The sequence below is a fragment of the Centroberyx gerrardi genome, chromosome 23, assembly GCF_048128805.1.
Source record: "Centroberyx gerrardi isolate f3 chromosome 23, fCenGer3.hap1.cur.20231027, whole genome shotgun sequence".
Taxonomy (NCBI): Eukaryota; Metazoa; Chordata; class Actinopteri; order Beryciformes; family Berycidae; genus Centroberyx; species Centroberyx gerrardi.
This window is the reverse complement of record NC_136019.1, coordinates 15,604,975-15,628,343: the sequence shown is the minus strand read 5'-3', so window position 1 is coordinate 15,628,343 and position 23,369 is coordinate 15,604,975. Positions and strand designations below refer to the sequence as shown.

At 45.4% G+C, this 23,369-nt stretch overlaps 1 protein-coding gene across 1 annotated transcript; it reads right to left on the bottom strand.

Annotated features, from left to right (window-relative positions):
- Positions 1–611: 611 nt before the first annotated feature.
- On the bottom strand, positions 612–15,086 carry rcor2 (REST corepressor 2). The gene is made up of 14 exons (XM_071923103.2): positions 14,974–15,086; positions 11,479–11,604; positions 10,249–10,305; positions 8,037–8,114; positions 7,593–7,645; positions 7,092–7,253; positions 6,757–6,881; positions 6,251–6,317; positions 5,579–5,818; positions 4,873–4,950; positions 4,302–4,359; positions 2,550–2,617; positions 1,664–1,825; positions 612–998 (listed from the first exon to the last, which is right to left on the bottom strand). The coding sequence occupies exons 2-14, from the start codon at positions 11,600–11,602 to the stop codon at positions 612–614; spliced, it is 1,659 nt and encodes a 552-aa protein (XP_071779204.1). The 5' UTR covers positions 11,603–11,604; positions 14,974–15,086.
- Between the last annotated feature and the right edge of the window lie 8,283 nt (positions 15,087–23,369).

Below are 23,369 nucleotides of genomic sequence, written 5' to 3'. Positions count from 1 at the left end.
CCATGGAGACGAGCAGTTGGGGGGTGGGTTCTGTCTGTTGTCATGGCATGGCATTTTTCACCGCCTTGACGATCCAGTGTGTTTTCACAACTGCGTTTTTGTTTTTCCAGGGAGGGGTGGCGGGGTGTGTACAGGTAGTGTTGGTTCTCCAGTTCCTAGTCTTCTTTAGAGAGTGTGTATGTGTGTGTGTGTGTGTGTGTGTGTGTGTGTGTGCGCACTCACTAGGGAACTGTGGTCTTGGAGGTAGGTGTTTGTTAGTACAGTAACGGGACTACGGGCCAGTGCCTTACATAGTAGACCTAGTATGTAATTTGTTAGAGCAAAACGGGGGTCCTCACCCACATTCTGAGAGCGTTAAACTGAACTGGGACCCACAGGAGTGGTCCACCTGACCCATTTTGGATCCCAACCCTTAGCTTAAGAAACCTTGGGAAGGGTGTGATGGTCCCAGGAAAACAGGCTGGGAGGGATTGGAGTTAAAGGTTAAAGAAATGGTACCTGGGGAACGAGAAAGGTGTGTGTGTGTGCGTGCATTTGTATGCATGCGTCTGACTGCATGCATGTGTGTGTGTGTGTGTGTGTGTGCATGCGTCTGTATGTGGCGTTGTGCGTCAGTGCGAGTTGGACTGCTCCACTTTCAGCCCCACCAGCGACGGAGGCATCTGACTTGCAGCAGAGGAGGAGGAGGAGGAGGCGGAGGTGGGAGGGGAGGAGCCGTTGCTGCCTCCCAGAGAGGCCCGCAGGCCGGAGCCGCCCCCCTGGCCGGAGGACGTCACCGCGGGCCGGATGAGCGGAGGCGGCGGGTGGTTGTGGGGGGTCCGGTTCTGGAGGGGCCGCGTCTGCAGGGGCGGCGGCTGGCGGAGGAGGCTGGGGGGAGCGGAGGGCGGCGCGGGGCGGAGCAGCGGCGGGGGCTGGGAGAGGGAGGGGGGAGTCTGGGTGGAGGAGGGGGGGGGGGAGCCGCCGCCGCCGGAGTCCGGGGGGGAGTCCTCCATTTTGACCTGAGAGAGGAAGGACAGAAATGGTGATGATGGAGAGAGTGAGAGAGGAGGGGAGATGGATGGGGAGAAAGAGGGAGACAGTAAAGGGGAATGAAAGAAAATTAATGGGCAACAGTTGGGGGAAAAGGGAGGAGGAAGGGGGAGATGGAAGGAGGAGGAGACAGGGAGAGAAATGGGAAGCAAAGGAAGGAGGGAAAAAAGGAATAGAAGAGTAAAAGAGAGAAGAGGGAAAGACAGATGTCATGTTAGATTAATGAGACTTTTTGAAAATGCAAACACACTCAACCACATAGCAAAGCAGAATACACAGAGTACAAAATATTGGAACCACATGCTCCTTCCTTTAAATATACTAATCAGGTGAAAGCTATGATCTCTTATGGATTTCAGCCATTAAATCCACTTCAATCATGCAGAGGAGATGCAGATAAAGGGGGAGAGAGGTTAAAGGAGGATTTTAAGCCCTGAGAAAGCTGAGGCATGGATTGTGAAAGTCACCACTAAGAAGATGCTCCTGATAATGTCAGGGACTTACTCTCTTTATAGAAATCTCGCCAACTGCCTATGCTGCCCCACTTTTTTGCAGCCCCATGGATATATTGTATTGTATGATGGGTAATACTCAACCCGGTGTGGTTGTAGTATTTCCTCCCCCCAAATCCCACCTCGTCGTCCTCCGCTCCGGCGTCCGTCGCTCCTCCCATCTCCTCGCTGCTCCTCCGGTGGTCCCTCTGGTCCCGGCTGGTGGCCACCTGCTCGGCGGCCCACTCCCTCAGCACCTCGTCCAGGTTGAACCGGCGCCGGTAGCTCACGAAGAATGAACTCACCTGGACCCAGAGGGAGGGAAGGAGAGAGGGAGTTACACGGGAGGATGGTGAGAGGGTTGGAGAGATGGGGGAAAAAAAAAGGAGTGCTAGTGGTGGACAGGGGAGGAGAGAAGCAGAAGGAGGGATAATGGAGATTATAGTTAGCTCTCAAAGAAGAAGCTTACCTAGACGGAGGGATGGAGAGAGAGAGAGTTGGATAGAGATGAAGAGATGATAGGCAGCTCACAGAAAGTAAACTCTACTGGATGGAGGGTTACAGTGAGGTAAAGATAAGAGATTATTTCTGTCATTTCTTCATTTCAGAGTACGTGGGAAAGGCAGGAGAGAGGGGGGATGATGTGTCAAACATTGTGAGCTGAACTCAGAATCACAACACACTGAGCGCTCAGCATGCGCCTGATCCAACAGGATGCCCCAGAGAACAGATTTCTGACAGAATGTGTGAGGAGAGCTTTGAATCTGACTCATGACCTTTATCACGCGCTCTCTCCCATCATTCTTGTCTCTCTCCACTGTTGTGTATCGTTTCACAAAGCAGAATAGTCCAGGCGAAATGTACATCAATTATTCTGATTTACGTGCACAGTTACAGTTGCATCAATCAGCTGTGGCAGCCATTTTTCTTCTGAATGATACAGCCTATTTCACCTGGACAAGAGGTACCTTCAAATATTTTTTTTTAAATACATCTGAGGAAGAGCCAGCTGAGGAAGAGGAAGCTCACCTGAGCCGTTGTCTTGGTCCCGATCACCTCAGCGATGGCTACAAAGTCTTTACCATAGCGACGGATGGCTGGCGAGAGGAAGGGAGGGGGAGAAAGAGAGTTTTGAAGAAAGAGAAAAAAAATGTATTCGTTAGTGTTTGTGTTTCTCACCGAGGTTAGAAATCACAGACAACCAATTCATTGCCACCAAAAGGCTGCAAAAACTTTTCAATTTTTTTTTAAAGAAATGTGGGAGAGAGTGAGAGGGAAGCCAGGAAGAGCAGACAGAGTGAGAGTGGACTTGTTGATGTATGTGTTTTTTGTTAACCTTTATCCAGGGTGGCTGACTGAGTGCACTCGCTCTTTTCCACAACTGCCCTTTCATCGTTACACACATTCATACCTTGGAGCTGGACAACACAACCACAGTCTTTACTGTTGACACTGAGCAGCTGCACTGGGTGGGGGGTGAGTGCCTTGCTCAAAGGCACCTTGACAGTAGCTGCTACTATTTCCAATTTTACCTGCCAGTCTGGGATTTGAACCAGAGCTTCCTGTCACAGGCCTGCTTCTCTAACTCCTCCCCTCTATAACTTGCCCCCACACATTAAGTCATCATTCAGTTAGTCAACTCAATCCGGTCCTGAAAATCACAGCATTACTGATCTAGGATCACTGGTCAGTGAACTTAACCAAGTGAATATAAATATGACCGAAATAATTCAACTTTATAACTGCAAGCCTCGATTTCATGTGTTCTTGCCATTTTTTCCTACCGACTCTAACTCCCTTAGAGTGAATGTTATAGCAATTGATTATAAACCTAAGAATTAAAATGAAATACAATCTAATTGCCCTTACATATTGTAAAGTCATTGTCAGTCTGACTTATTTACCAATTCAGGCTATAGTCTGCGACGGCATGCAGAGCTCAGTGTCCATAGCAACAACACTCCAAAGACCGTCTTCACGATTCATGAATCCTCTACTAATGAACACCTCTCCTTTCTGCAAGACAACTGTGTCTCTTTAATTGACTTGGTGCTATGCACACTAAGCTGGAACATTAGGAGCCATACTTCTCCCATAACCCAAATTAATTTTCATTACAGTTGGAATCTAATTCCTAGTGGCTCCTTTTTAACAATATTTCAGTCTGTGTAAAACACTGAAAGGTGGAATGTTGGGCAGAAATGTATAAATCAAATTGTTTAAAACAAAGTCCGTTCAATTTGCATATTTCATGTTTTTTTGTTACACTCTCTTCATTTATTTATCATTTCATTTTTTATCCCAGCAGCGTCCTGCAGAAACTAAGAAAAGCTGAGAAATACTGGTTGATTTTCCCAGTGCAGAAGTGCAAATATGTGCTTGAAAATGACTGACTTGCTCATGAATTTGAACAGACTACTACTTTACCAGTGGGTTGAGTAACTAATCCAATTGTTGTCTGCATGTAGAGATGAAATGTAGAAATATTTTAAGTCCAGCTTTTTATTGCATGGATGCTCCAGCATTATAGCTCCACCTGAGAGAAGCCTATACATATTGCGTCCAAGATACACTTGTCTACAGTGGCCTCTGCAGTGACAATGCAGGATGGATATGCTTCTACAATCGCTGTACACTGTACATGCAGTTCCCGTTTGTGGGGAATGTGACTGTGAATGTGTCTCACAGTCTGGCTGTGAATGTGAGGTGGGAGGAGGAGAGAGAGCAACGCGAGGTGACGCAGCAGGAGGGAGGGAAGACGATGCTGTGGCCTTCACTCACCCTGCACAGCCAGGAGCTGCTCCTCTGTAGTCCAGCGAGAGTTCATCTTCGGGGCAGGCTGGGGGACGGACAGAAAAGAAGAAGTGATGAGAGACAGGGAGAGATTGAAGTGTGAGGGAGGAAGGTAGTAAGAGAGAAGGGGGAAGAGGGGGGAAAAAAGAGAGGGAGAGAGAGCAAAGAGCAGATTAAGACTAATCTATGTCCCTCAAGGGGGTGAACTAATATCTGGAGGGAGTTGAGGAAGGACGGAGTGAATAAATGAAAGTAGCAGAGAGGAACGAACTGAAGAGAGGAGAGAGATCGGAGATGGAGGATGGAGAATAAAGTCAGGAAAGGGCAGAGAGAGAAAAACAAAGAGGGGGATAGGTGAAGGAAGTGGAGGGAGTGAAAAGGTGGAAAGAAGTACAAAAAGAAGGAGGGAGAGTGACGGATGAGAGAAGGAATAAGGCTTTGGATTCAGGAAGGACACATGAAAAAGAATGAGGGGTGGAAGAGATAAGAGAAGTGGAGGGTAGGAAAATGTAGAAAGTTGTACAAAATACAGAGTTAAAGAAAGAGAAGAGAATTGTACCTCAGTGGGTCTGAAAGTGTCGACGCCCTCAGTGAGGCTCTGTTTCACACTACTGTTGTTCTGTTTAATACTCTGGACCTGAGAGAGAGAGAGAGAGAGAGAGAGAGAGAGAGAGAGAGAGAGAGAGAGAGAGAGAGAGAGAGAGAGAGAGAGAGAGAGAGAGAGAGAGAGAGAGAGAGAGAGAGAGAGAGAGAGAGAGAGAGAGAGAGAGAGAGAGAGAGAGAGAGAGAGAGAGAGAGAGAGAGAGAGAGAGAGAGAGAGAGAGAGAGAGAGAGAGAGGAGGTGTTCAATTTTGTTCATTTGAAACTAACTGTATGTGTGTGGATTTGTCTCTTCAGTACGTTTATTTGTGCACTTTCTCTTATATTTACATCCTTTAAAATAATGCTAAAAACACCTTGCACTTTCCCCATCCATGAGTGTCTTGACAATTCATTTTTGACTAGTATGTTACTGCCTGCCGTCTGTTTCAGTGCACGTCCTTGTTGGATCTGCACAAAAGTCTTTTTCTGTTTCCATAGTTGCTATATGTGGATTGGAGACGCACTACATTTACACTCCGACACCTGTGGAGCTGGTTTGGTTGATTGGATCTTCAATGCGTCTTGAGTGCATTTACAGCTTACAAGTAGAACTACATTTACAATCTGATTACCCAGGATGCATGTTAATGTTGGGTTTAAAGGGAGGTCATATATACACACACCTGTCTCTTGAGTGACACCAAGTGTGTGTCCAGTTGTCGTACAGACAGCACCCCTGCATCGTGCGAGGCTGACAGGGACATGATGTCTCCCTGGTCCAGGTGCATGCCTTTGGGTGGCCTGCGGCGGGCTCTCAGCGGGTGGTGGCGGTACTGCGCCCCGATACTCTCCTTCTTCACCGGCCCGGAGCGACCGGAGGGCCCCTTCTCGGAGCTGGTGCTGCTGGAGTTCTGCTTCACTGCCTGCGTGCAGAGAGAGCAATCGCACGCATTAGAAATCAACTTCAGAATGATCAACTTTTGCTGGGATAGCAATTTAAGAAGACACAGTTAATAAATAAAGTTGTCAAGTAAAAGGAAAGAGAACAGATTGATTTGGTTAGGCTGATCTCCTCAGGCAAGCGCCTATGTAAACACAAAGCTGAGCTTGTGTGACCATGCCCGCGCACACACACACACACACACATATACAGTCTCTGAGAAGTAGTCACTTCCACATCCTGGGGAGAAACTTGGATTAAATAATTTGGTCTACTTCACCGTCTCTGTAATAATTTGGAGTCTTCAAACATGTTCAATACAGAGACAAGTAAGTATAGGCTACTAGAGCACAAACACACTCACACAACCCAGTTCTGCGATTCCAAAATCCACAAAAAGTTGTGTATTGCTCACCTCCTTCTTGGCGTCGATCTCAAAGTCACTGTCGCTGCCTGGGTCTCCCTCCTCGACCTCATCATTACTGGAAGGAGGACAGGAAGAAAAGATGAAACAAGCCTCTGGTAAACACACTGTTCCCAACCAATGATGCAGCACTCCCTTTGGCAACAATTAAAATTTCAGTGTCAAATGTCCAATACCGTATGTGGGAGACAAGAAATGTTCTCAGAGGGGCTCATACATCTTCATGAGCCTCTTGTTTCCCAGGATGACATGCATATCAGGTGTCATGAAGTTAGCTCAAACAAAGCAATTTCGTCAGAGCACTTTTGTAAATGTCAGATCTCGGGTGAGTCGTTCCTGAGAATTCCTTCCCTCCTTCCCTTCCATCCAGTCCTCCCTCCCATCACACCGCTCCTTATCCGTCCTCCTCCTTCCCTCTTGTCCATCCCTCTATCCCTCCCTCCTTTTCGTACTCAATTTCCCCACAGGGATCATTAAAGTTTCATCTCATCTTATACCTGTCGTCTTTCTCCCTCTTGCTGACCAGCCTCCTGGCCTGTCTGTCCATGACAGAGGTCCTGGTCCTGGTCTTCTTCCAGCTGTAGTAGTACTTCACCAGGCTGGAGATCATCTTATCTGGAAGCTACACACACAAATAAAAAAATATAAAACACATTGAGCACACACAAACACACAAACAAAAGCACAGACAATCAATAAATGAGAATAAACGTTGAAAGTATGATTGAATATGGTATGTGTGTGATTCCCCTTTAACACCACGTTTACTGCCAACTCCTGTACTGAACACTCTGTGTGTGTGTGTGTGTGTGTTTTCCCCAGCCCCTCTCACCATCTGCTGGATGCGGTGGAAGCTCTTGCCGTGGAAGCTGAAGGCCTGTTCAAACAGCACTTTGTCCTCCACCGTCCACTCCTCGGGGAAGGGGGTGAAGTTGGCCAGGTCGGCCAGCGAGCGCTCCACATCGTGCTTGTGCCACAGCAGCATGCCCAAAGCCTGGACGGACGGAGAGGAAAGAGCCGGAGGGAGGGAAGGAGGGAGGGTGGACGAAGAGAGAAATATGTAGAAAGAGAGAGAAAGAAAAGGGAAAAAAGTGTGAGTGTGCATGAGAGGGAAATATGGAGAAAATGGTGGTAAGAAACAAATATATGTGCATTTTGTTCATTTGGTTAGATTTGCTCATGTGCACTTGTTGATCCCGTTTACTTGAATTTCTTCCAAGAAAATATGGCAAGAAAAAAATATTTACACTTTTTTTGTGTGTTTACTGTGTTTTTTCATTCTGAGACAAAGTGACAAGTTTTTCTTATGAAATTAATTTGCAGTCTTCCATACCTGCTCCATGTTGTATCCATGTTTCTCTTTAGCCATCAGGATGTACTCGTCCACTGGGGCAAGGAGGGAGAGAAGGGGGTTCAAAGGGGAGAAAAGGAGGGAGAGAAAGAGAGACAGAAAGAGGGAAAGAGCAAGGTAGAGAGAGTAGGGAGATGAAATGAAGGAGAGTGAAAGGGAGACAGAGGAAAGGGAAGAGAAACATAGAGAGAGAGATGGGAGAGCCATGAAAGAGAGAGGCAAGGTAGAACAAGGTAAAAAAAAAAAAAGAGGATGGGGAGGATGGAGAGAGCGAGGGGACAGAGAAAGTAAAAACTTTAATTGCTATTCTCAAGCCAGCATGCAGCCATTATATTGAAGGTCAAGTTGTTAAGCTTGTAACGCAGAATGAAAGGTAGTGTGTGTGGTGTGTGTGTGTGATGTGTGTGTGTGTATAATAGAGCTTACACATTGCATCAGAAATCTGGCTGTTGGGACACCAGACCAGCATACTCCTCTGGTCCTTCACATAACGGTTTGGACTGTCTGGTAATGAGAACAAACACACACACAGTCAAAATCGTCCCTATCATTCAGTCATTAGTCACATCATCTCTGTAGCTTCCTCTCCTTTACTTTGCTCTATTCCTCCGTCCTTATCTGCCTCTTCCTCCTCCACCATACTTATATTCTCTTTCACTCCCGCTCCCTCACACTCATCTCTCCACTTCTCTCTCCCTCTGATTAGCTTTTTATCAACCCTCCTATTCTCTTTTCACTTTCTTCCTCCCCCTCCTTTGCACCATTCCTCCTTTCCCTTTTCTCCTGCCCAGAGTCCATCTTCAGCTCCCTCTTCGCTGGGAAGAAAGACGAGGAGGAGACGGTGACATGTCAGCCAGCGGACTGTATTGGGGGCTCAACATCTGTGCAATGCCAATCAGCAATATCGTAAGAGAAAATTCATACACTCAAAGAGAGGTTTGTTTGCCCGCTCCTTCGCTTTGACATTTTGATTAGTCATTGTTGTGGGAAACTTCTTCACCTTTCTCTCTGACAAAGACAACAGCCATTGTTTTTGGTCATCAGCCACTTCACATCTACCATTCACATCTGAGTATCTGTAGGTTCCAGAAAGTCTTTTTAAGACTTTAAGACTGTTTTTTAAATGCTACCTGAAACTGGATTTTAGACCAGATGTTAAAACCAGACTGTTTTTGACTGCACATATGAATGTTCTGAAACTATAAAAGAGCAAAATTACAAAAAGGAGAAGAGGAATTTAATTGTTAAAGGACATGAAGTCCAGTTGTGTTTAGTAGATCAGATCCAACGGAGAAAAAAAACATGCGCTGAATATTGTAAAACTAACCCTATTCTGTATTAATCAAAGAGTGGACATGCAGCACAAAGAAACCAGTCATTGCATGGTGAAAAAAAAAACACTGGTAATAACTGAATTTAAGACATTTTTATACTTTTTAAGGCCTTAAATTAAGATCATTTATTTTAAGACTTTTTAAGGACCCATAGATATTCTGCACATCTATGTGAGTTCAAGCTGTGTGGAGGAAGGATCATTCTTGTGTTGAACTTCACCATTTCCCACATTCCCGGTTATTGGACAAAGATGTGATTTCCTAATGCAGACATCTTGTAGGCTGCTCGCCAGTTCACCCAACGAAAACAGGCATGAACAGTTGAATGCAGAAAATCGTGTTTTTTTCCTTCTCATGACCAACTTCAATGGAGAGCATGAATGTCCCTTTACCCACAAGACGCTGCATAGCCACGGTCCAATATTAACATCCACCAGGTGCCAAATGCCAGTAAAAGTTGTCTTTGTTGGATAATTCAATAAGGGTCACCCACTACGGTAACTTTTTGAGACGATAACATCTGAATGGCTCGCCTGTATACAGTCTTCGGTATTTGCCTGTTCTCAAACCTGGTCTCTGCTGGCTACCGTACGCTCTGACTGTGAGCTAATCAAATCAAAGCAAAACAATGGCTCTGGATCAAACAGGCTGTTGACTGGCTGCCTGCAACATTGGCTCTTCACAGTGGCGTTTAAACTTCTCTCCGCAGCCTAGATGGCTAACTAAGTTAACATTTGTGGAAAGTTAATGTTATTCCCATGTGGCGAGTCACTTCATGATGAATTACAAACTTTATCTATTTCATAAGTGAATGGGCAAGTTTTAAATTAAAACTCTAATCTGCTCATCTCTTAATTGAATCTTTCACACAGTACGTGATTTTGTACACACTGAAAAGATCTAGGGTGACATATTTTCATGAAGACCGCATATAATAAGTATTTTTGGCCAGTAAAAATGATTCCTGGAAGTTAAATTCTTTTGGTTTTTCCAGTCCTTGGAAGGACAGCCAAAAAGTTAATTTAAGTCTCTTTGCATACCCATTCACACTGTGAGAGTCTGGATGTCCATAACAATGTTGTCTCCTCGTCCGTCCTTCTAGCCAGTTCCTGGTTTGAATTGTGGCTCTGGTCATTTGACCTTCATCCCTCTCCTTATCTGTATTCCCCTTCTCCCTCCATTTTAATGTCCTCCATGCTTCTCTTCACCGCTGTGCCTCCCTCCCTCTCTCCATTCCTCCATCCCTCCTTTCATTCCTCCCCGTTATCTCCCTCTCTCTCTCGATTTCCTCCATCCCACCTTACCTGGTTTGAACTCAGGGATCTGGGCCTGGTAGTCTCCTCCCACTCTGATCATACTGTCTGTAAAGAGAGAGAGAGAAAGAGAGAGGGAGAACAGAGTGAAAGAGAGACACGAGTTACAATATCCAAGAGGGATGGTATAGTGTTGACAAGGCAGAAATTTCCCAAAAAGTTGCGGAACTGGGTAGACAAGATAGAGAGAAGACAGATAAGAGGAGAGACAAAGGGAGAGTTTTTTGATGGCAAGGCTGTGAGAGAGATGGAGGGAAAGAAGAGGGGGAAGCATGAGCAGAAAAAAAAAAAGGAGCAAGAGCGGATGGCAGACATTAAGTAATTAGTGCTGTGGTAAAGCCAGGGAGATAAAGGAGATGGAGAGAGTGTAGAAGAGGATGAGTGAGGGAGACTAAGAGAGGAGCTGGGAAGCAGACGAGGAGGAGGAAGAGAGAGATTACGCTTTCCTCAGGGACAGAGGGCAGGAAGGGAGGAGAGGATGGATGGGGGGACAGATGGGTGGATAGATGGAAACCGGAGTAGATGGAGGGAGGTGGGTGGCAGGGAAGCAGGACTGAGGGAGGATGGGAGGAAATAGGATGGGAGGAGAGGGAGGAGGTAGGGCAGGAGAAGTCGGCTGGAGAGAAATGAGAGCTGAGAGGCGGCAAGACTGGAGAGAGATGGATGAAGGAAGATGGGTAGACGAATGGAAGACTGGAGAGGGATGCAAGAGGTGGAGGTGAGGATGGAAGAAGCTCTCCCCTCCAAAACTGCTGTTGAAGGTACTTAACCCCCAGCTACTCCATCCCCAGCTGTAATTTGTAATAATGTTTCCTTACTCCACTCGCCTTGTTAAATACAGGTTAAAAAAAAATGTAAAGGACAGCAGAAGAAGAAGGCAGTGGGTGAAGGAGAGAATGGAGGATGGGAGGATGTATGTGGGCAGAGGATGACAAGGATGGCAAGGAAGAGTAGGAGTGAGGGAAGTGGGTGGAGGAGAGAATGAGGGGATGACAGCGGAGAGACGTGTATAGGGATTAACCAGGCACCACAGCACTGCAATGAGTGCAGCATGCGTGTGTGTGTGTGTGTGTGATCTTTACATGCTTTGTGTGCACACAAGAATAGAAAGTTGAAAGTTAGGCACTGGGTTAAACCAAGGTTTAGGTTTGGGAATCAACTTAAGTTGGTTTAAGTGAGCATTATATTGTTCAGTGTGTGTGTGTTTTGTTGTCTGCATACCGTGAGCATGTTCTTCATCGCTGCTCTCCTCCTCAGAGTGTGGCTGGCTGTTGCCGTTGGTTACGGTCTTGGCCCTGCTCCTGGACAGGACCCCAGCCCCCGAGCGCTCCATCACCGAGGGCATGGCTGGATCACAAACACACACACACACACACAAAATACATTTAAAAGGGTGATTTCACCACTTACACATATCAATACTGTTAACTTTGTCTTGAGTGTGATAGAATCTCATAGCAATGCATTCAGAGCTGTCGTTCGTTTTTCATTAGTTAGTTGGCTGGAATGTTTGCTTTTCATTTGAAACCCTATAAAACCTTCTTCAATCTTTTAAAGGAGAAAAAAAACACCTTATGCTGCTACCTTGGAAGCACTCCCATCATTTTCCCTTGAGCTATGTTTATTTTTCAAGGGTTAGTTTTCTCTGAGAACAAATTCACACTCAACTACTCCCAGTATCTCTCCATGACTCTCACCATCACTCAATAGCTCTCAATGTCACACTGTAACTAAGAAAATCTCTCAAACCAAAATGGCCTTGCACTGTTAACAGTTCAGTGGGGCATGAGGTGACATAATAATATGGCCTCTGTTTGTTGGGGAAGTGCTGCTTTAAAAACACACATCTTTCAACCTGCCTCTAGACTTGCCTGAAAGCAGAATTTGGGCTTAGCTTCCTGTTAAGCTCTGATCCACTACAACCAAGAATCATACTTGTCTCCCTTTGTTACTCAGGCTCATTAAAACATGCTCTTGTCATATGGGCACCAACCAGAAACAGACTGGCAGGCCATTATGTGTCCTGGACCATTGTTTAAAGAAACACCAGCCTAGCCTGAGCAAAATAACAACCAATGACCAGGACAAAACACATAGAGATACACTGATATACCAATTCAGTGTTATTTTTACTGAACAGTACAGACTAGTGGTCTAGTTTGAGGTTATTGGAAAAAGAATTGATTTTTCCCATTACAGCGCTCTAACATTTCTCTATATGTGAAAAGGGCAGAAAGTCATGCTTGCTTTGCTCTAACTTCTGATATGTTACATGTGGCTATATGTATTCAATTTTACCATCTGGGAAGTTTTTTTTATCCCATTATCAGGTCCTCCAATCTCCAATAGGACTAGCAGTGCATCTCTTCAAACAAACCAAGAGCAGCTCTACCTGACTATAATCACGTTATATACACGTCTATGGTACACATACTATCATATATACATAAGCCTCTTATAGCATTTTTACCAGAACACACGTTCATACATGCTGAAAGCAGCACACACACACACACACACACACACACAGCAGCCATAAACACACAGACACACACACACCCCAAGTGAAATCCATGGCACTAGCAACTTTGCCACGTTAAGCCCCTCCAAAAGCCAGGGAAAGCCCTGCAGCCAGACAAACACGTATGCACACACACACGCAAACAAACGCACTCAATAATTCACAAGTGGCGGCATCCTCAAAAACAAAGTGGCGAGAATATGCCATGGATAACATGAGAGCCCTCCTGCATGAGAGGAGCTCTCGTTTTAAGTGTCATCGACTGTCGTGCTAGGTTATTACGTGGCCGAGCCTAGTTTTTTCCCTCTCTCTTGTTTTTTCCCCCCTCTCTCTATCTCTGTGTATCCTCGGGACACCGAGTCTCGCAGCAGCACAAAAGACTAGACGGTCAACTCAGGACACGGATCTAGACGAGAGCTAGTCAAACCGTATCAAGGGCCACATCTAAACTCCTTCTCCTTAAACCAACATACTGCGGTTCATACAAAGAACAGGTGTCGACAAAGACATCAAATACATTCACAAATCAGAATATACACACAACTTCGAAATCGAAGTTGAAACGCTTAGGTTACATTTGATATTTCTTTCGCACTATCAGGTCACTAATTTAATCTCCATTTTCAACAACTCGAACAGCGACCAGAACAAAGCAGCGACGCTTTTACGTCACTTCAAAGTTACATGGGCCAGTGTTTCTGCTGCTGTGACAGACGGACTACAGTTCAAATAAGGGTAATAATCCACTTCTCATTCCCCTGACTAAAAATGACTATTTACGCCTCTTAAGTGGCAGTTTGGCTATGTTTACCGGCCGGGCGACTACCAAACTGTGGTAGACAATAAAGTGACCGGGGCTCTCTGGGGGTCTTTGTCTGTCGCTGCTGCCGGTGGCCCCACAAACCCCCCAAAACTAGCAGCAGCTGTCCTCACACAGCCTAACTTCACTGGAAACTCACAACAACTCGATTTAAGCGCCCCAAAAACATGTACTGGTTCATGCACGTTTGGGAATTCGTTCACAATCACGAAGGAAGAGAATCGATGTAATCCCGCCCCCGTTCACTTTTAGGGAGAGTTTAAGGGCTTGTGGTAGCCTCGGACTCCGGGACGGTAGCCTCGATCTCCACAAGAATTAACTAATGGTTATGAACTATAGCCAAAAACTCTGCCATCCCGGCTTGGGAGGATCAATTTCTAGTGATCAATATCGCTAAACCACCAACTTGTGCCTTTTAATTCATTTTCACAACCTCCCACCACCATAATGAAATTGTCAAATTTCGACCCTTCTAACTTTTACCCCAAACAATCTTAGAGAATCTGATACGACCATGTATTCAGCTACACAAAAATCAACCACTACACTGCTATGTACTAATATTCCGTTGTTTATTCTAAGTTAAAGTACATATAGGGCTGTAGTATACAATAGTCCTTCATTATATATTTTGTAAAGGGGTAGCCTATTTCAGTCTTCTCATTAACACATATTTGACTCACACACGCTTAAAATCACTATAATATTCCTATAATGACTTATAGTGTGCCTGCGGTACTCAGTAGTGAGTTTATAGTGACCCTATACTAACGTTACTTTCTTGTATTTTTATCTTCTATGATATCACTAAAATATTCATATGGAGACTATATTTCTATAGTAACCTTCTATGAACTATTATAGGATTACTATAAGTTAGTTATTTTTCAATCACCAAAAATAAGCGCTGGCCAGCGTGGGTCGGCAACCGGCGTTTATTTGACTGAGTAGCTAAATCAATAATTTCACAGCTTTAGTGAATAGTCATCTCTCCCTGTGTGAGTCTCTGGTCTTCTTCCGTTTCCAGACTTTGAAGTCCTTTTGTTTTCCCCACGCTTACGTTGCTGTTACTACTAACGCTACTGACTGCTGGCATGAAGTAAAACTCGTTCTGGATTATAACTCAAGTTGTTGGTCTGTATTAAGACCTTCAGCGGTAAACGGTAACAGTTTTTACGGTCCAACTAATTTTTAGATGCTGAATAATGAATATCAGGCAATATTTCCCCCTCAAAGTGCACATGATAGCATTTTCAAGTCAAACCTTTCAGTTGGTCGTTGGGATGCTAACGTTAGCTAGTTAGCTTGCGGCTAGTACCTAACGTTACATTAGTAACGTTAATAGTTGAAAGTCGAGATAACAGTCGCACTGTACCTGCGTGTCGTTTGTCTCCGTTTTTCCGCACTCAAAACTTATCTGTGCCTCTACCCGCAGTATATAATCCTCTCCGAAACGATAACAGGTAATTAGGGCATCTAAAACGGCTTAATTTCTGCCTAATTGATGATCACAGCCCGGCTCGTGTGTACAATGAAGTGAACTGCATGGATAGATGGAAGCAGCCGTGTGTCTCTGTGTGAGTGTGCGCCGGGGAGACAGACAACACCCCGAGAAAAGAAGGGTGGACATCCGCCCCGATCCGTTTGCCTCTCCCAAGTAGCCTACTCCATTTGGATTGGCAAAAAGTAGTCCTGTAAAACTATGGATTGTGTTGTTGATTTTGCATTAATTAACTACGATTCTTGTCGGATAGCACGTGATTTGACGAGTTAGGGGGCATTTTTGTGTATTATGTTGATTTGAAAGCCTTTGGTCAGAAAATCAGCTTTTTAACCGTTTGCCTGAAAATTCAAATCAGTGATTGATATTTATTGTTCATCTTATTCAAATAGTAACGCGATGATGTTCTATGGCTACAGCAGTTTTTTTAGACTCATAATCTGCCATCTATCAAAATCCCATAAATTAGGGACTACTTGCCAGTATGTCGGCGGAGGGATTCGTCAGCTGTGCATCTCTGTGCTGAGGCTGGCTGTCCAGACTTGCACTGATGTATGCATGGTGGAGAAAGGGCAGGAGAGTGGGGTACAATTGAATCGTGTGTGTGTGTGTGTGTGTGTGTGTGTGTATGTGTGTGTGTGTGTGTGTGCGTGCGTGCGTGCGTATGTGTGTGCGCGTGTGTGTCTGCGAGAGCGTGCGCGTCTGTGCGTGTGCGTGTCCATGAACTGGGCAGTGACTCAGATGAATAGCCTCAATGTACTTGTCTCATCTATTTTTTATTTAAAATGTCTCCAATTCAAAGAGTGAGTTCTGTCTCTACTTCTACTTCTCCGTCTGTCTGTGTGTGTGTGTGTGTGTGTGTGTGTGTGTGTGTGTGTGTGTGAGACAGAGAGGGGGGGTGTACAGGTGGGTGAGTGAGTGTATGTGAGTAGAGTAGGGAATGGTTTGATGATGTTACATCGCTATCTATAGCAGGATTTACACCTGATGCTGGCACCCCCCCCCCCCCCCCCCCAACACACACACACACACACACACACACACACACACACATACACACACAAGCTACTGTTGCCATCCCAAGTGCTGCTGATATGTAACAGCCTGTTACATACATCTCTCTTCTCCCTCCATCCCTATCTCTCTTACTCTTCCTTTCTTTCTTTGTCGTCTCTCTCTCTCCCTCTCTCTCTCTCTCTCTCTCTCTGTCTCAACCTCTCTGTCTCTCTCTCTCTTTCTCTCTGGCATCCTCATCTCCTCTTCCCTTTTTTCTCTCTCCCTCCTGTCTCCCTTTTCTTGGACAGTCTTTTCCACCTCATCTCCATCTCCTCCACAGTCTCTCTGTTTGTCATCATCCCTCCTCCTCCTCCTCTTCCTCCCTCCCTCCTCCCTCTCTATTTAACAAGCTCCCCAGTTCTTCACCCCCTGCCTGTTTTCTCCACCTCGCCTCCCTCTCTCTCTCTCTCCCTCCTGCTTACTCCTCGCTAATTGCCTCCTCCCCGTCTCTCTGCTTCCTGTCTGTTTCTGAGCCTCCTGCCTATTTGTCTGCACCTCCTCTCCCTTCTCCTCCTTCTCTCTCTTTCTCTTTTTTCACCTCCTCCTTCCTTGCCTCTTTCTCTGGTCCTTACACTCTTCCTCTTCTTTATCTCCCTCCTCCTTTGCCCTTATCTCTCCCTCCAACTCTTCTGCCTCCTCCCTAATTCTCTTTTTCTTCCCTATCCCTCCTCCCCCTCTTCCCACTTCCTCCCTAGACCTCCTGAACATTTGCCCACTCCCTATTTGCCCTAATTCTCTTCCTCCCTCCCTCCTTCTCTCTCTCTCTCCCTCCCTCTCTCTCTCTCTCTCTCCATGCCTCCTGCCTAATTCTCTACCTCATTTCTCCTTCAGATTACTTTCCTCCTCTCCGTTTCTCCTGCCCCTCCTTGTCTCTCTCTCTCTCCCCCCCTCCTTTCTCCCTCCATTTCCTCCTCTTTCCCTCTGCCTCTTCCTCCTCCCTCCTCTCTTTTCCTCGACCTCCTTCCCACTTCTCCCCCCTTCTCTTCCACACTCCCTCGCTCCCTCGTCTCCAGCGATGACTCCTCTCCTCTCCTCCCCTCCCCTCCCCTCTCCTCTCCTCTCCTCTCCTCTCCTCTCCTCTCTCTGTCTCTCTGTCTGGCTGTGTGCCGCTATCTGTCTTTCTCTCTGTCTCTTTCTCTCTATCTTTCTTGCGTGTCGCTTCCGATTTCAACAGTGTACGTGTGTGTGTGTGTGTGTGTGTATGTGTGTGTGTGAGAGAGAGTGAGTGTATGTGTGTGTGCGGCGCAAATTCTTCCCTTCCCCTCCCCCCATCCTCCCCCTACAGTGACACAGTAAAGCGGCTCGCTTCGCTCACCTCCAACTCCCCCCTCCCCTCCTTCCTCCTCTTCTTCCTCCTCCTGTCTTCCTCTCCTCCCGTTTTCCTCCTCCTCTCTCTCCTGTCTTTTTCACTCCTTCCTCCTCCTCTTCCGCCCCCCACCCCCTCCTCCTCTCATTACTCAGTGTCCACGTAACTCACCCATTCCACTGCGCTCTCTCTCTCTCTCTCTCTCTCTCTCTCTCTCTCTCTCTCTCTCTCTCTCTCTCTCTCTCAGACTCCTTCATGCCTCCCTCTCCTCTCTTCTCCTCTCTTCTCCTCTTTCTCTCTCTCTCTCTCTTCTCGCTCAGTCCTTCCGTCCCTCACACCTCCTCGCTAATGAACAACTGCTCCATCTCTCTCCTCTTTCCCCCTCCCTCCCTCCCTCCCTCCTTCTCTCTCTCCTCCCCCTCCCCTCACCGCCTCTCTTCTCTTGTCAATCTCCTCTTTCCTCTCCTCTGTCCTCTCCATCCCTCCATCTCTCCCATCCCTTCCCCTCTCCCTCTCTCCTCCTCTCGCTCGGCTTCTCTCTGATCTCTCTGATGTCCCTCTCAGCCTCCCTTCACATCTCACTCTCTCCTCTTATTTCCACTTTTCTCCTCTTCCTCCCCCTTTCCCCTCCATCGTCTCCTTCTTTCTCTCTCTCTCCTTCCTGCTCTCCCTCTCCCCATCTCTCCTCACCCCCCCTTACCTGCTCTGTCTTGTTCTTTGTCTGTCTCTCTCTGTCTACCTGTCTGATTTCTCTTTCTTGCCTGTCTGCCTCGTTCTATATATGTTTGCATGTATGAATGTCTGTTTCTGTTCAATATTTATTTATCTGTCTGAATTTCTGTTTGCTCCTCTGTTTATCTCTCAGCCATTTCACCCCTGTCACCTATACTCTGTGACAAACCACCACTCCCCCTCCCACTCTCCTCCTCCTCTCCTCCTCCTCTCCTCCTCCTCTCCTCCTCCTCCTCCTCCTCCTCATCCATTCTTCCCTACGCACAGCTGTACTTTTCTCTCACTCTTCGTTCTCCCTCCTCTCCTCCTCTCCTCTTCCCTTAGCTCCTTGTCTTTCCTCCACGCAAGTCTCTCCCTCCTTCCTTCCTTCCCTCCCTCCCTCCTCTGTATTCTCAGTGTTTGTCTGTTATATCAGAAGGTGCACGGTATAGAATCAGAGGAGATAGAATGGACACCTCCCGCTAATCTTCTTTTACCTACATTGAAATAGCATAGCATTTTGATGAAGTTGTCATGAAAGTGTCATGTATTGATATTGCATGTTGCACTATTTAGCACAATACAGTTACAGTCATCTGATGCCCTTTGCCATGGTAACTCGTTATCTTTCTTATCTTGTGCATTTATTGCCACTACATCACATATGCTCAGTGTACAAACAGGCATGTAGTGGAGAGTAAAGATAGTGTGTTTTAAAAGGCAATGCATAAATAAATTGATTTTTGCTTCTATTGGTGGTTCCTATATTGATCACCCACTGGAGGTCATAGTTTACCCACCTTCTTAAGACTAGGAACACCTTCCTACCATAGACTTCTGCAAAATTCATGTCATTTGTGTCGAGGTTTGAAAATTCATCTTTAACCTGTCAGCTCTCCTTCTTGACTGATGTGGTTTTCCCAGCCTAGAGTTACGCCTGTTGTTTCATTTAAGGTTGGATCGATATGGGCTTTTGAAGGCCGATATGGATGTCAATATTTTTGGATTGAAGCTGCTGATATTTTTGCCAATATTCAGTATCTTTAAATTAGATCATTATTGTGGTCATTCAGTGTTTCCCCCAGAATTGTATCCATGTCAGGGAGGAAAAGCCTCTGAAACAGCATTTTAGAGCATCATGGGACACTAAAACTCTCCACTGAAACCCAGACTAATGCAATTCTTTTAGGTGTGTTGGGGAAGGAGCTTCACTACCAGATTGTGAATAGGATTCTACATTCTACAACAGATCTACAATACCAGATCTGATAAAAATCCTCTGGGCGAGTGTCCGTTCTATCCGGTGTGGTTCTGTGATGCGGGGCTTGCTGTGGAGAGCGAGGCCTGTAGCAGAGATTCACATCCACCATTCTCCTCTGCTGCTCTCCACACTGCATCTGTCGCTTTCCTCTCCCATCCTCCTCCCCTGTCGCTTCCTCTCTCTCTTTCTCTCTCTCTCTCCTCTCCTGTCTCTTCTTTCTCCCTACCCTGTTTCTCTTTCATCAGCATCTCCTCCATCTCTCTCTCCCTCCCTTTCTCTCTTCCTCTATTTCTTTCTTGGCTCTCCTCCTCCTCCCTTTCATCATCCCTTCCATACCTATTACTCTAATATGTATCTGTCTCTCCCTCCTTCCCTCTCTCCCCTCTCATTCTCCTCCCTTCATATTTTCTCCTCTCTCTCTTCATCCTCCTTTGCCACTCTGTACCTCCTCTCTTCCATCCTCCCCTCCTTCTCCTCCCTTTCTCCCTCCCTATTTCCTCTCTCTCGTTCTCCATCTCTCCCTGTCTTTCTCATCTTTCTCTTCCCTCTCTCTTTCTTTCCTCTTTGTCTCCTCCCTTCCCTTCTCCCCTGCCTCCTTTCCTCCTCATTCATCCTGCTTACCTTCCCTGTCTCTCTCCCCCTCCCTCTTCTTCTCTCTCCTCTCTCTCCCTCTTCTTCTTCTCTTTCCTCTCTCTTGTTTCCTGTCCCTCCCTCCTCTCTCGCTCTCTCCTCTCATTCTCCTCTTCTTCCCGTCCTTCCCGTCCTTCCCCTCCCTCTCCTCAGTGTTGAAAGGCCTGCAGCAGATATTTCCACATAAACCTGTCTGTCTATCTATCTATCTATCTATCTATCTATCTATCTATCTATCTATCTATCTATCCATCTATCTATCTATCTATCTGCCTGAATTCTTCCTCTCTTCTTCGGTCTGCTGATCGGTCTGCAAAAAGAACAACAACACACACAGCATTGTTAAACTGGAGAGAGGGATCCGTGTGTGTGTGTGTGTGTGTGTGTGTGTGTGGGTGAGGGGGTGAGGAAAGAGGGGGGGCACAGCTTGAATTTCATAATCCATTCCTTCAGGCAAAAACACACTGAAGAGAATGTACAGAAAGTCAGACATACATATTTACAGACAGAGAAAAATGCAGATGGAGAGAGGAAAAGAGTTTTTGTCTGCCATAAAGGAAAGCTGTGATTTGTTGACGTGCTGATGTATTAGGTTAGATGAAACTTTAATGATCCCCATGGGGAAATTGGGCAGATTTATTTTGATCTTGGGCAACAGTACTGAATGGACAGTAACACAGTCTTCTTCTTCTTCGTCTGTTATTGTTCTGTAGTGAATGTCAGCCATGTTGTCACCTTCTGCTTCGGCAAGGTATGGAATCTCAATGTCAGTGCCGGTAAAGCACCTACCGGACTGAAGTGAAGAGAGAGAGAGAGAGAGAGAGGGAGGGAGAGAGGGAGAGAGAGAGAGACTCGCTCCAGTGAGCATCAGGCCTCGGTAGCAACTCCCTGACCCTCGTCGCGCCCCCTACCGACAAGAGAGATAAATGCCTTTTCTACCGACGGCCGAGAGAAAGATTACCCGAAGACAAAGGGCTGTGGGCGGGGCTTAGCGGCGGGGCCATCTGCGTGCCGGGGAGGGCTGTGTGTGTGTGTGTGTGTGTGTGTGTGTGTGTGTGTGTGTGTGCGCGCGCGCGTGCGTGTGTGTGTGTGTGTGACAGAGAGAGAGAGAGAGAGAGAGAGGGAGAGAGAACCCTATGTAGGCCTTTCATTTGCATCCAGTAAAAGTGGGTTGGCTTGCCTTGAAGCGAACTAGTAGCCATAATCAACATACCGTATATAGCATTATATTCAAAGTGTATGAGACAATACACTTGGTACTAAAATCCCAACGCAGATAAAAGCTGCATATGGGTTTAGATATTGTGTCGGGATCGGGATTTGGCTCCAGGCCACACATGTGTAGCCTACACAATAGATCCAGTAAGGATTGGGAACTAATGTCAGTCCCTATTGAAACATCACTGTAATATATTCCTATAATATTCCTATAGGGCATAGTGTGTGTCAATGGGACTCAATAATGAGCTGATAGTGACCTTGTCGTACTTTATTGTATCTTTATGGTATCACTATAATATTCCAATAGTATTCCTATTGCGACTTATAGTGTGTTTGTGATATTTGTGTAGTATTCCTCTAACTTTTACTATAGGATTACTATGGATCTTTTTCATAAGGGATAAACCATCTTTCCACCCTATCTAGACAGAATATGCGGATGTATCTTTTGCCCATCAGGTCGAGTGTGTCCTTGCCTTATGCTTCACCAACCCATTATATATATATATTTATTTATTTTTGCAAAAAAGTAAAGTGCTCAAAATCAAAGGTAAAGAGTGCTTAAAACAGGAAGCCAAGGCACTAAAAGTTAAAAAAAAAAAAAGGCCTTTATTTCTGTGGCCACCCATCTTTTATCCCATATGGAGCTTCATTCCAGGTTTAAACTGGGCCTCAACAGCAGCACGAGATGAGATGCTTTATGGACTTTGTGTGATTCCATGCCCCTACACCGCCACCTACTGGTTACTATGACGAACTGCTTATCAGATAATGATGCAAAATGAGGTTTACTTTGTCAGGCTTTAACAGGCCTGCTGACACTACCTGCTGATTTCACCCTGGGGTTTCTATCATTTCAATACTGAAGAGGAGTATTTTCATCCAGGGACCCATATCTGAGAAAAATGGAGCAAATGTTTCCGTATTTGATTATGTGCATAATGTTATTACACTCTGGCAGTGGGGCGATAACAGTTAGGAGGCTGGCATTATCCTCTCAGTACCACGTTTCATTCTGCAAACTATTAAATTAAGCAATAATAAAACTGAGCTTTTTTGTTCTAAGGAGCCCTAGGAAATCTTCACTCTTGGGAATCCTTGAACCACACTTTATAGCCTGCTGATTTAGGCTGTATACAAATATTGTAGGGTTAACTCTAAGTATATTCCATAGCAAATTACTCATTACCTGCTAATATTGTATTCAATTACAAAGCCAATTGCATTACTCAAGCCCAGTGACATAATCTCATTACTTTCACTTACTTTTGGATTATGTAGCCTCAAAATCCATATAATATAAGGTTAAACTGACAATTTAATCCAATTTTATTCATTTCAATTCAAAGACTGGTAGGACTAGATCTTATTACAGCCACTACATACATTTGCTTCAATTCAACAAGTTCATAGTGGAACAAAAAACTTTTTCTTAGGGTCACAAAACACAATGCAATGCAATATTAACAGTAGTTGTATAAAGTGACTGGTGCATAGAAATCAAGTATTGCAGTTTAACATATTGCAGTTAATAAGTGACATCATAAGGTTTAAAGTGACTGGTGACTGCTCATGTTTTTCACTAATTGTAACAGTTTACATTTTCCAAATCTTGTAATGAGTTTCATTAAAATAGACAGATATTCCCACATCTAGAAGGTCTCAGTTGATTTCAAACAAAATGTAGAAAATCACGTATCCTGCTGTTCACCAGAGTTTATTTATGACCATGTCAGTGCTGCTGGGCCCTCATCATCAGAGCAGACTGAGACCTTAGCAAATAAATTCATGCGGTGCTGAGCAAGAGCAGAGAGGATTTTCCTTCATTGAGTTTGTTGTAATCAGATTATTCTAATTGCATTACATGTAATATGTTACTACCAACTCCCTGGGTAATTGTTGTTGGTTAACATAATGGACTCATAATAAACCCAAAATAGGCTATCGCAGGCTCTATCCCTGTTTTATTTTACTGCGAGTGTAATCGAATCAGCGAGTGGATGGAAATGCTGAACTCATTTTCTACACATTTGGGTTTGAGTTTGGAGTAGACTGTGCACTATGTATAAGACAGGATAGGCTAAG

Coding starts and splice junctions, on each gene's coding strand:
- rcor2 (XM_071923103.2), bottom strand. CDS start 11,602: ATGCCCTCGGTGATGGAGCGCTCGGGGGCTGGGGTCCTGTCCAGGAGC. Junction 10,306..11,478: donor CGATGAAGAACATGCTCACG/GTATGCAGACAA, acceptor CTCTCTTTACAG/ACAGTATGATCAGAGTGGGA. Junction 999..1,663: donor CCGGAGCGGAGGACGACGAG/GTGGGATTTGGG, acceptor TTCCTCTCTCAG/GTCAAAATGGAGGACTCCCC.